This window comes from Gekko japonicus, unplaced genomic scaffold, assembly GCF_001447785.1.
Source record: "Gekko japonicus isolate JY-2015 unplaced genomic scaffold, Gekko_japonicus_V1.1 scaffold9, whole genome shotgun sequence".
NCBI classification, from domain to species: Eukaryota; Metazoa; Chordata; class Lepidosauria; order Squamata; family Gekkonidae; genus Gekko; species Gekko japonicus.
In genome coordinates, this window is record NW_015168044.1 from 557758 (window position 1) to 569761 (window position 12004).

Here is a 12004-nt window from a genome sequence, read left to right on the forward strand (position 1 = left end):
TTTGTGCTTTCGTGCTGGGGGGGGGGGGGGGGGGGATAAATCCCAGTCTAGGTCTGCAGCAGGTCCTTGTGGGTCGTGGGTCGTTGTCCTAATGCTGGGCTTCCTTAGTCAAATACTTATGAGTATTGTCCCTCGCGGTCTCAACTACCAGGAAATGTACGTGTTCTTATTTATCTATGTCTTTTGAAACATGTTCCATGTATTTAATTTTAACAATAAGTTTTACCAAACAAAATGTACTATAGAAAACTGTTATAAATATTTTCGTAGAAATATATTTATAAGGTATATTCAAACTAAAAAAATACCCACCTTAAGATGCCATCTATTGATAGTGATGAAGTATGTTGGCTAAAATTAATTGTGAGGCGGATCGTGGCGGATCAGCGGTACTGATGTTGGACCTGTCGGCCACATTCGACACAGTCGACCATCAGTTGCTGAGCCACCGCCTTGCTGACATAGGAGGAAGCCACGCCCGCAGCAGCCTGATTACGTTCTGCTTCCTCACTGCCTGGGCTGCTGCCCGTCTCCTTTCCAAGCCTCCGCCAAGGGGGCAGCTTGTGCCCAGGACCCTCTGCCTTGTTGCTCCTCCCTCTCACTCCCTCGCTTGGCTTTACAGCAGACGTCACGACCCGCTTTGATGACATCTTCTGGTTTGGAGACTTCAATTTCCGCCTGAATGAGGATCGGGAGGTGGTGGAGCAGATCCTCAGGCAAGGCCTGGAAACGGACATGTCAAAGTTGCTGCAGCGTGACCAGCTACTGAAGGAAATGGATAACGGTAAGGACGGCTTTCTCCACCAATCCTGTTTTTTTCCGCCTGAAGCGCTTGCAAGTCCTGCATCTAAGAGCCAACATGTGACTCACTTCCAAAATGCTAGCTGGAAGAGCCCTGTGCTCTTGTTGAACTCTGAGGTGGCATTATTGTATGTGAGACAAGTCTGACTGTTTCAGTAAAGGCTTAGGTGTTCATTAGTTTGGGGGCAGATTCCATTTCTCAGAGTGCAGAACCTAGGTCATTCCCCTTCAGCACGCCTCATCTGTCCCTTTCAGTTTCCTGTTCTCTGCTGAAGGAAGGTTCAGCCTCCCGGGTACCCTGCAGGTACAGCTGTCGGCTGTGACAGTTTTCCTCTTGCAACCAGAGGTGGTTGCCCAGTTTGTTCCCTGTTGGCCCAGTGGCAAGCCACCCCTCTTGGTGGCCATGGGAGATTTCTTCTTTCCCCTCCAGAAACCTTAACCAGCTAGGGAGAGGAATCAGTGCGTAATGTTCAAAGGATTCCACAGGTAAATTGTCTCCTTCCTTCCACTGGCTTGGTGCAGCAGTGGCTCATGAATGCTGAGGAGGAGCTGCCGTGGGAAGCCATGGAGCAAGCGAGGCCTGCAGATCCACAGCAGAAGCCCTCCTCAGCAGCCCTGCCGGATTCCCCCAGCAGCTCTCAGCCTCTTCGCACTTAGCCAGGAAGTGCCTGGCTGGGAGTGGAGGCAGCGGCAGCCTGCGGGTCACCACCGGCACAGCTCCGACACTCAGGGCGGCCGCAGCGCATGGCTTCCCGCAGCCGTCTACTGACCAGAACATGATCCCACCGACCGTCAACAGAGTCGGTGGCCAGTTCCTGCAGGGAAGCTGGCTGTCCCCATCGCCTGCCTCGCGGCCAGGTGGAAAGGCCTGAGGGCCACGGAGCCAGGAACAAGCAGAGCAGAAACGGATCATCAGAGCTGGAGCTTCAAGCCGAGGGGTCTCCGTCAGAGGCAGGAAGTGGTTCAGCTTGGAACACGGGTTGGTTTTTGTGGGAGATACTGAGCCAGCAGAGGTTGGAGCTCCGTTGAAGGATCATGTAGGTAACGGAGAGGCCCCAGAGTTAGGCCCTTGGTCTTGCCGAGCTCTGGAGGGTTGTGCTTTCCCCCCGAGTGAGACCGGAGTCCAGGAGGCCTTGAGCTGCCAGGCGTGCGCGCTTCTGCCTCGTCTGAGCTTTGGCTCTGGCCCACCTGAAGAAAATTTTCTTTGCAAGCCTTCCACTTCACGGCTGCGATCACACACCCTAAATAATCCACTTTCAATCCTCTTGCAGTGCTCTTTCCAACTGGATTTTGCCACTTCACACAGTAAAATCCAGTTGGAAAGTGCACTGAAAGTGGGTGATTTAGGGTGTGTGATGGCAGCCCAAGTTGCAGACAGAGCTCCAGTTCCTGGTTTGCCAAGATTCCAGGTCAGAGTAGCCTCCAGGGAAAGGCATCATTCCCATTCTTTTGGATGCGAAGGATATGGGCAGGAGGATAGCAGGTGGACCTCAGAATTCACCTTTGGGATGAAGGAGGAATCGGTCCTGCGAACCATGGAATTCTGCCAGAAGGGACAGAGCTCCTATCTGATGGAGAGAGCAGAAAGTTCAGATGCCCTCCTGACTTGTGTGATAGCTACTAGGAAAGTATCTTTTTTTTTTTAAGTACCCATAAGGTACACTTTTATTATTTTTCATATTATACACCAACAAACAAACATACTACATAACAAACATCCACTTACCCACATAAAACATACAAAGAGATCAATATATTTTCTTATAACTCTATTACCATATTTAAAGAATTTCTATAAATTTGCTTAAGTTTCTGTATACTCTTATCTTTTCATTACCATAGTTTCTATTTAACTTAAAAAGATTAATAATACCAAAAATTTCATTACTTTAAGCTATGCATTTATATTGTACCAATCATACAGTTTTTTCCACGTCTTTCTCTTTGATGGGCAGCATCAGTTGGAGGGGTTCAGTTGGGGCCCTGTGTAATTTTCAGAGGACCTTGTTACGGTCTCATAAAGAGAAATGGGGTCGCTTAGAATCATAGAATCACAGAGCTGGAAGGGTCCATAGAGGCCATCTAGTCCAACCCCCCTGCTCAATGCAGGATCAGCCTAGAGCATCCCTGACAAGGGTTTGTCCAGCTGCTGCTTAAAGACTGCCAGTGGGGGGGAGCTCACCACCTCCCGAGGCAGCTGATTCCACTGTGGCACAACTCCTGCTGTAAAAAAAGATTTTCCTAATATCCAGCCGGTACCTTCCTGCCCTTAATTAAAACCCATTACTGTGAGTCCTATCCTCTGCTGCCCACAGGAACAGCTCCCTCCCCTTAAGATACTTCCAGAGACAACCACATCCCCCTTCAACCTCCTCTTCTCCAGACTGAACATTCCCAAGTCCCTCAGCCTTTCCTCCTAGGGCTTGGTCTCCAGGCCCCCGATCATCCTTGTCACTCTTCTCTGTCCTCCTCTGCTCCATTCTCTCCATATCCATTTTGAAGTGGGGCCTCCAGAACTGCACACAGTACTCCAGGTGTGGCCTGACTAATGCAGTGTGCAGCGGGACGATGACATCTTGTGATTTGGATGTTATGCCTCTGTTGATACACCCCAAGATTGCATTACCGTTTTTGTCACTGCGTCACACTGACTGCTCATATTTAACTTTCGGTCCACCCTTATCCCAAGATCTTGTTCACACACACTGCTACTCAGAAGTGCATCCCCCATCCAGTATGCATGTTCCTCATTTTTGTTACCCAGATGTAGAACTCGGCATGTCTCCTTGTTATATTGATCTTGTTCACATCCACCCACTTTTCCAGCATGTTCAGATCTTGTTGAATTCTGTTTTTATCTTCTGGTGCGTTTGCTGCTCCTCCCAATTTGGTGTCATCTGCAAATTTAATGAGTGTCCCCTCCACACCCTCATCCAGATAATTTGTTAAAATGTTGAAAAGTACCGGGCTCAGAACCGAGCCCTGTGGCACCCCACTGGACACCTCCCTCCATTCAGATGAAATGCCATTGACAGCTACTCTCTGAGTACAGTTCTCCAATCAGTTCCAAATGTACTTGTTCAGGCATCCACAGTCCCAAGGCCAGAGTGTTTGGCAATAGCACTGAGGCTGCTTCAGCCCAGCACTGCCTGCTCTGGAAACCCTGCCGCCTCTACTGCTGCCACTGGTGGTTTGGTCTCCATTTCAGGAAGATTTTGCCCAGATAGAGCTGGGTGTCATCAGCATACTGATGACAATCCAGTCCATACCCACGGACTAGGTGGGCAACGGGGCGCATGTAGATGTGGATAATTTGCAAGTTTGTTTTCCCATTCTTCTAAGCTTGAACAGACGTCTGATTTCCATCTTGCTAGCCGCTGTCACCATATATTTAAATATTTCTTCCAAAACTTTTCGTTAATTTGTTGGGCAATATTCCTAGTAACATTTTTAGCTTCCATAGGAAATTTGAATTTTAATATAGTCTGCATTTTGCCACGTATTTCCATCCAGTATCTTTTTGCTTTTTACCACCTGAAAAACATTTTACTTCGATTTTCTCTCAATGCCTGAGTGGTTGTGAACTTAAATTCCTTTTCCCATAACCTTTCCCATTGGTGCATAGGTATCTGCTCTCTAAAATTCTGCCTCCATTTAATCATACATTTTTTTCACTTGTTCTTTTAATGTTTCTAGCTGGAGTAATAACTTATATATCCAACGTAATAGATGATCTTTTTGTTTTATAATCAGTTGTTCAAATTCAGTCATTTCTTTTAGCGCTCCACCTTCCATGTTAATTGTCTTCTTTAATATTGAAGCTGATTGGTAATATAGAACCCATTGGATATTGATTCCTTCATCTTTAATATCTTACCATGACTTAAGTTTCCCCTGGGCGTTTACCACAAGATACTTGATGGAGGCAGTAGATCCTCTAACACCCCCCCAGCCATGGAGAGTAGTGCCTGTGACTCATCTGCTCTTAATGTTTCAGCATAATTAAGCTTAATGAGGAGCAATGCTCCCTCTAAGCTGTGGAGTCTTGTGAGCAAAAATTCTACTTTGTGAGCTACTGGCATTCAAGTTGTGAGCGAGCGATTTGGCTCCTGCCTGAATTAGTTTGCTCTGGAGCCATCCCTTCCTGAGCTGAGAGAAAAATGTGTGAGCCGAAGGCTAAAAGACTGCGAGCTAGCTCACACTGACTCAGCTTAGAGGGAACACTGATGAGGAGAGAGCCGTGGAGCTGGCAGGGCATGGACTGGAGGGTCTGCATAAAGCCCTGGTTGTGGAACACGTGGGAGATACAGCCCATCTCGAATACACCTTCCTGCACCGATGGTGAACAAGACATTTCACTTCTTCTCATGGGTGGGAGGGCGGATGTCTTTGCTCGCATCGAAGCCGTCTGTCAGGTCCTAGGGATTCAGCAGGGAATATACATCACCTCCAAGCAGCATTCTTGGCTTATGTTTTCCCGCAGGGCCCGTAAGGCAGAGACGTTCTGTGACGGGCTTTTGGTTGAGGACAGCGGCGGTTTCCGGCATGGCTGGGGGGCACCCTAACCCTTTTCCTTTTTTCTTCTTCCATCTTGCCCGCTTCAGCCTCTTCCTTAACCTGCCCGTGAGATGGAAGAACAGCCCAGAGCAGGTTTTAGATTAAAGACTGTGAAACTTTGGGATGAACTGATTTGTTGATTTTAAACTGTATTTTTGTATATTAATTTATTGTAAATCGCCCTGTGAACTCTGGGGCAATTCAGAAATTTAGTAAATATTAATAACAACAACAACAACAACCTTCCCTGCCTTTTCTTGTCTTTCTCTGCCTTGTCCGTAACTGGAGCCTGGGCACATGCCTGTCCCCCCCAGCGTGGTGAAGTTTTGTGACCCTTCGTGTCCTCTGCTTCCTTAGGGTCTATTTTCAAGGGGTTCCAAGAGGCTCCCATCAGTTTCCGTCCTTCCTACAAGTTTGACGTTGGCCGGGACACCTATGACACTACTTCCAAGCAGAGGACCCCTTCATACACAGTAAGGGCCTGCAGGTGGGATGACCCCCCCACAGCAGAACAGCCTCTGCGTCTTCGGAAGGTGGGGAGGGGATGCTGGACTTCTCCCCAAAGGTTCTTTCTGCCTGTGGACATGGAGGACATTCTTAGAGGAGTGACTCTTCTCATCCACCTAGAGGAGGCAGAACTTCCAGAGGCTTCTAGCATCTCTGCTTAACCCATCTATAAAATGCCAAGGTGACTGCCCATCCTCAGCAGGACTGGGGCATGAAGAGGGTGTGTGGACCGTTGAGGGTTACAAAGAGAAGGGTGAGCATCTGGGCCATCGAGATCTCTAGCCTAGGCCTAGAGAGCCACTTAAAATTGCTGAGTGGTCTTGCGTTGGAGCTCACCAATGGTGTTTCCCCCTCATCACCCACCTGGGTCCTGAGATAACCTCCCACTGCTTGAAGTCTACAACCTGCCTGAGGACATAATGTCTCCCCCTGCAAAGCAAAGACTACTGGAGCCTGCAAGCCTCAGACAAGTGGGGCTACAGACTGCACTGGCCCTTGCCGCTCAGGCTGACACTGCGAAAGGCACACTGCCTTGTCTGGGGAGGCGGAACAGGCACCGTGACTGTGCTCTTGCAGGATGGCTAAGTGTTTGCTCCATCCTTGGCCCACTGAGAGCTTGGCTTGTCTCCTTTTTAAAAAAACAGAACACACGTAAGCATTAAAAAAATGGCACCACATACATCACTTCCAGCTACCTGGGCTAAGAGAACAGGATAAGGAGAGCGAACAGCTTCTGTCCTGAGCGATTCCGGTCCTGCCTTCTCAGCATGGGTGGGAAGAGTCACCCACCTCTTCATGTTCTCCTCCCGGGAGCAAGAGAGGCCCTTCCTCCTCGTGTTGATTTCTGCATTTCTCACTCTCTCTTTCCCCTTCATCTTCTCAGGATCGAGTGATATTCCGATGCCGTAATAAGGGCGACATTCATGCTGTAAAATATTCTTCCTGCCTTGGGATGAAAACATCAGACCACCGGCCTGTTTATGGGTTGTTTCGTGTCAAAGTGAGACCTGGAAGGGACAAGTCAGTACCACATTTAATGGTGTACCTAGTAGCAGGACATCTGGGATCTTAGAGCGTAATAGGCTTTGATAGGCCACTAATGGGTACATGGAGTCTGGTGAACAATCTGGTATTTCAGATAAGAGGAAAGGCTGGATGTAAATGTTTTAATAGCTAAGGGGTGGAGATGGGATGTAGCTTCGGTCAGTCTTGACACTTGCAAGTCATGTTGCTTCTATCGCTTGTATGGAAAGTGTACTCGTACCAGGCAGTGGAGGTCCTGCTCATCAGTTCCTGGAGGGCAGTGCACCAGCTTTTGCTCCTCATGAGAATATATCAACAGCCCAGGTGAGAATCATCCTGTAGGCAGTGTTCCCCCTCAGCTGAGTTAGTGTGAGCTAGCTCACAGTTTTTCAGCCTCTGGCTCACACATTTTTGTCTTAGCTCAGGAAGGAGGGCTCCAGAGCAAACTAATTTATGCAGGAGCCAACCCCCCCCCCCTTTCACAATTTTAATGCCAGTAGCTCACGGAGTAGAATTTTTGCTCACAGGGCTCCATAGCTTAGAGGGAGCATTGGTCAATACTATTTAATTTATTCATAAATGATCTGGAACATGAGAAGTGAGAAGAATTGTGGCCAGATTTGCAGTTGACACAAAATTATTCAGGATGGTAAAAACCAAGGATGACACTGAAGAGGACCTCCAGGAGGATCTCCACAAACTGGGGGAGGGGGCAACAAGTGTGGCAAAAGAAGTTCAGTGCTGGTTCAGTGTCAGGTGAGGCACATCGGGACAAAAGATTCCCAGCCTCAAGTCCAGGCTGATGTGGTCTGAACTTGCTGAGACTGAGAGAGGAAAAGAGCTTGGGGTCAGGAACGTGTCCACCCAGAGTGAGCTGCGGTGGTGGAAAGGGCAAAGTCTGTGTTAGGGATTATTAGGAAAGGGACTGAACATAAAACAGCCTATATTATAATGCCCCTGTATACATCTGTGGTGCAGCCTCATTTGGATACGGAGGACAATATTCTGGTCACCGTATCACAGAAAGGACATTGCAGAGCTGGGAAATGTGCAGAAGAAGGCAACCTTCTCTGTGAGTGAAGGCTGGAGAGTCTGCTGGGACTTTTCAGTGTAGAAAAGAGATGACTAAAAGGTCATGATAGAGGTTTATAAAATCACGCACGGGGTGGAGAGAGTTGGCAAAGAGACATTTTTCTCCTTCTTCCAAAATATTAGAACTTGAAGGTATCCAATGCTGAGCCTCAGTGAAATGGACAAGCTTTAGGTTCAGGAGAGATGAGAGTACTTCTTAATATTCTGCATAATTAATTGACAGAATTCACTGCTACAGAATGTGGTGATGGTTCTAAAAGGAGTGACACACATTCTGTCAATGGTGGTCAGTCATGATAACAAAATGCAGTCTTCACGTTCCAAAGCTCGGCTTTAACTCCTCTTTGTAAAAAGTTGTTGTTGTTTTTTTAATGTTAGATCATCTAGTTTGCCTGGTGTTTCTTTTTGCACTTCGACTGTAGCTGAGTTCCATTAATTTAACTTCACTCCTCTATTTTACAGCATCCCCCTTGCTGCAGGTCAGTTTGACCGAGAGCTGTATTTGATTGGCATCAGGAGACGGATCACAAGGGAGCTTCAGAAAAAGCGGGCTCTAAAGGACCAGAAAAGCAGCACCGTCTGTTCTGTTTCCTGACCTTGGAACGCTGCTGGAAGAGGATGTGCCAGGCAGCTGCCAGCCCAAGTCTGCAGGGAAGAGCCCTGGAGCTGAGCTCTGGTGACTTGTTCTGGGCTTGTGCAGTTAGGTCCTCAGGCTCATCTTGGTGCTGTGCTGCAGCACTTGGGGGAGATGAGTGGATGTCTTGGGTCAGAAGCACCTGCCTATTTGATTAGGTTTGATGTTGTAGCAGGTCTGTCGAGGGACAGGGATGTCTGTTTACTGCGTGACACGCTGTTGTGGCCCATTGCTGCTGCTTTGTGAGACTGTTGCCTGAAACAAGGGGCCTGACCACCACACTGGGTCTGGGCAGCCTTTGTGCTTAGAACCAAATGCACAGAACTTTCGGCAGGTGCCTCTTGGGAACAGTAGTAAGTTTCATGCTTCCTTCTGTCCTCCTGCGTTTGCAGCCACATAGCAGAATAAGCAGGGGGAAAGTGAAATGGGTGCTAATTTGAGTATTCAGAGCACCCTTTTAGAAAGAAGAGTATGTTGGAGTTGACGCCCTGGAGTGGGAGACCGAAGAGGAGGAGGCAGCCGCTGCTCTCGAGCCCTCTCCAGACTTCCAAGGGCTCCTCAAGTGCCTCCCCCGATCCCGGATGAGAACCAGCCAAGGGCCAAGAGTGCTGGGCCAAGTTGGCTTCCCCGAGACTGTTTCTTCTCAGTGGCAACTTTTTGAAAGGTTTTGCCGGTTAGCGAAGAGGCGCAATGCAAGCCTTCCTAATATGGAAACTGCTTTTCTCTGGCAGGCTTGTGCCACTGAAGTGTCCCTTGCAAAGCAGGGATCCGAGGGACCTTTGTGTTGGCCTTTGCCTTTTTCCCGTGTTCAGATGCTTTTTATTCTGGATCATATTTGTGTCCAGAATTCCTTTTAATAAATACAAGTCCGATCTTAAGAGATTGCTTCAAGCTTTCCTTTAACCACCTTCCTTCTGCAGTTTAGCCCAATAAATAGATGTGTTTCTGATGTAGTTCCAGCCATTTCCAGCCCACACGTCGTTCCCGTCCGTTATGTGGCTGATGGGAACAATCTGACATGATTTCATCTGGCCTCATCATTTAGAGTAGGAACTGGTTTCCAGAAAACAAACACCTGTAGTTTTCAGAATGCTTAATTCTGCGCATTGCAGCAGAGTCTGCATTTATACATGACTAGCAGTAAAGCTCATTGTAAAAGCAATACAACGAGCTCTAGAAAGATGTGATGTGTAATGAATGCATCTGCTGGAAGCAGGTTAAGTACATGTTAACAGTATACGTTAGCCAGTGAGGATGCATTTTGCAAATATGAGACATTGGGGTTTTTTGTCTAAACATCTCCTTCCTCTGATCTGGTCAAAGTGTGTTCTAATTTTTTGTTTTTTGCACACTTAATTGGATTTGTCGCATGTAGTGTGTGTCTTGTTTATTGCCACGTTTCTTCTCCTTTGAACGTTTGTCTATGTATATCTGTCTGCCTGTTTCCCTCCTTGGCCAAGGCTAAATCAAGACCACAAAAGTGAGGAACAACGCCTGGTTATAATTTCTACAGGAAGACAAGCTCTGACCTGGGTTCCTTTTTTTTCCGTCTTTTTTTCACTTTAAATATGTATCTGGATGTCTTTATCTGCCTCTGTCGGTTTGCCTCTCTCTTTGTAATTGGTTTTCACACTCTGGGTGTGGTTAAAGGTTCCCCCCGCTCGCAGGGTTTATCCCAGTGTCCCACACTCTCTGTATTTTTTAATGTATTGTCATTCTCCACTTCATCCAGTGGTTTCTGCACTCTTCCTGTTTGTGCGTGCCTACGTTGTCTGTGACTGTATTTCTGCTTTGCAGCATGCCTCGGGTTTTTGGCTTCCTGTTTTCTGTGTGTCTGGTCCCATCCTCTATCTCTGCTTGTGTGTGTATCCTCTCGCTTTTTTTGTGATAACTTGGGCTGGTCCGCTCCTCTACCACTGCCACGCTGACAGCTGTTTACTTGACGGGTTTTTTTTTCTGTTTTGGAAAGTGTTGCCTCAGCAAACTTGGCTTGGAGGCTAAAGACAGTGGGTTTTGTCCCCTGAGGGAATCAATCGTCATCTGGTGAGGAGAGTGAAGACAGTAGCTGTGCTCACCAGAGCGAAGCAACCGTCTTTTGAGGAAAATTTTGGTGGGTGCCGCCTCTGTGGGTGGGACTCAGGCAACGCTGCCAGTGAATAGGGACAGCTTCCGAGTGACGCATTGTGGAGCCAACTGATTTAGAGGCATGTGGAATGTTCAGAAAGAGCAACCCCACTACTCAATTATATAGAAGGAGAGATGTCATATCCTGGGGTTGGTGTTGTAATGCACGGGGGGGGGGGGGGGGGATTGCTTGGACGGCCCTCATTGCCTGGTAAGGCCTAGCAGGCCCCATGGCTCCTCTACGCTGAGCTGCCACAGCCCTCAAGAGAAGGAAGAAGAGGCAGAGCAATCAGAAGAGCCAAGAGGCAGAAGTCAGACACGGGATAAGGAAGGTGGTGGTGGGCGGGAAGAATCATGACTGTGGGGGGGGGGGAGTGAATGGGATAATTGAAGATTAACTACGGTATCTTTATTTACAGGCTCTGAACTCTGATAGAAAGCCACAGTCAGGCACTCAACACCTACACACTGTAACACTCTAGTGTTCAGTGCAATAGCAGGGGTTGTGGGTAGCAACTGAAGGAAGGGTGCACTGACCCTCATACTGACACAGGTGTGATTGCAGGGGGCAGTGCCGGCACGCATCTGAAGTTGTGCCCTTGGAGAATCTCTTGCAACATGGACTACACGCAGCTCAATTCACTCAGAGCAGCCAAATTAGTAGGGTAGCGGAGCAGCGAACAAATGAACAGAATTTTCACTTCTGGCATCCAACCTTTTGTTTTCATGTATAATAGGACAGAATCCCCCAAAAGCCCAGGATGCAAATTTCCTCAGCCCCATCCCTGGGGTGGGTCCATGTCACCCCCATGTCAGTATTCCCAATTCTGAGCATGACCCCAGAATGTGGATCAGTAATTCTGCAAAGTGGGGCCATGTTCAGCTGCCAATGTGTGTGTGTGTAACAGACCAGAGGGAGCTCCTAAATCTGCAGGAAATTCTTAGAATGGAAAAAATGAAGTGTTTTCTTTAAAAAAACAACCCAAGAACAAAACTTCAACTTATTAGAGGAAATCATCTCTACTTCCATTTTGAGGTTTTCTTCAGAACTCTACAAACATTGCAGGTGGCTGAAGCTGTCACCAGGAGAGGGGGCAATAAGGAAGGCAGTAAGAGTGACACCCAGGCAGGCGAGGGGGGGGGGGAGAAGCAGTGGCCACAGGCAAGCAAATGAAAGCGGTAAGGAATGACCGACTGATGAGGGAATGACAGCAAGAAAGCATGCTGTGAGCAAACCAGGAAGAACGGTTGTGGTCACATCAGCAG

General features: G+C 48.0%; 1 protein-coding gene across 3 annotated transcripts in view; it reads left to right on the forward strand.

Annotated features, from left to right (window-relative positions):
* Window positions 1-9482, forward strand: part of INPP5E (inositol polyphosphate-5-phosphatase E) — a 28728-nt gene extending 19246 nt beyond the window's left edge. For 2 of the 3 annotated variants that reach the window (XM_015414194.1, XM_015414196.1), the window contains exons 7-10: window positions 623-784; window positions 5716-5831; window positions 6749-6885; window positions 8443-9482. In XM_015414194.1, the coding sequence (XP_015269680.1) occupies window positions 623-784; window positions 5716-5831; window positions 6749-6885; window positions 8443-8575 (548 nt within the window). In that variant the 3' untranslated portion in view covers window positions 8576-9482. The remainder of the gene's footprint in view (window positions 1-622; window positions 785-5715; window positions 5832-6748; window positions 6886-8442) is intronic. The other variant, XM_015414195.1, reaches the window with a different exon arrangement.
* Window positions 9483-12004: the final 2522 nt, after the last annotated feature.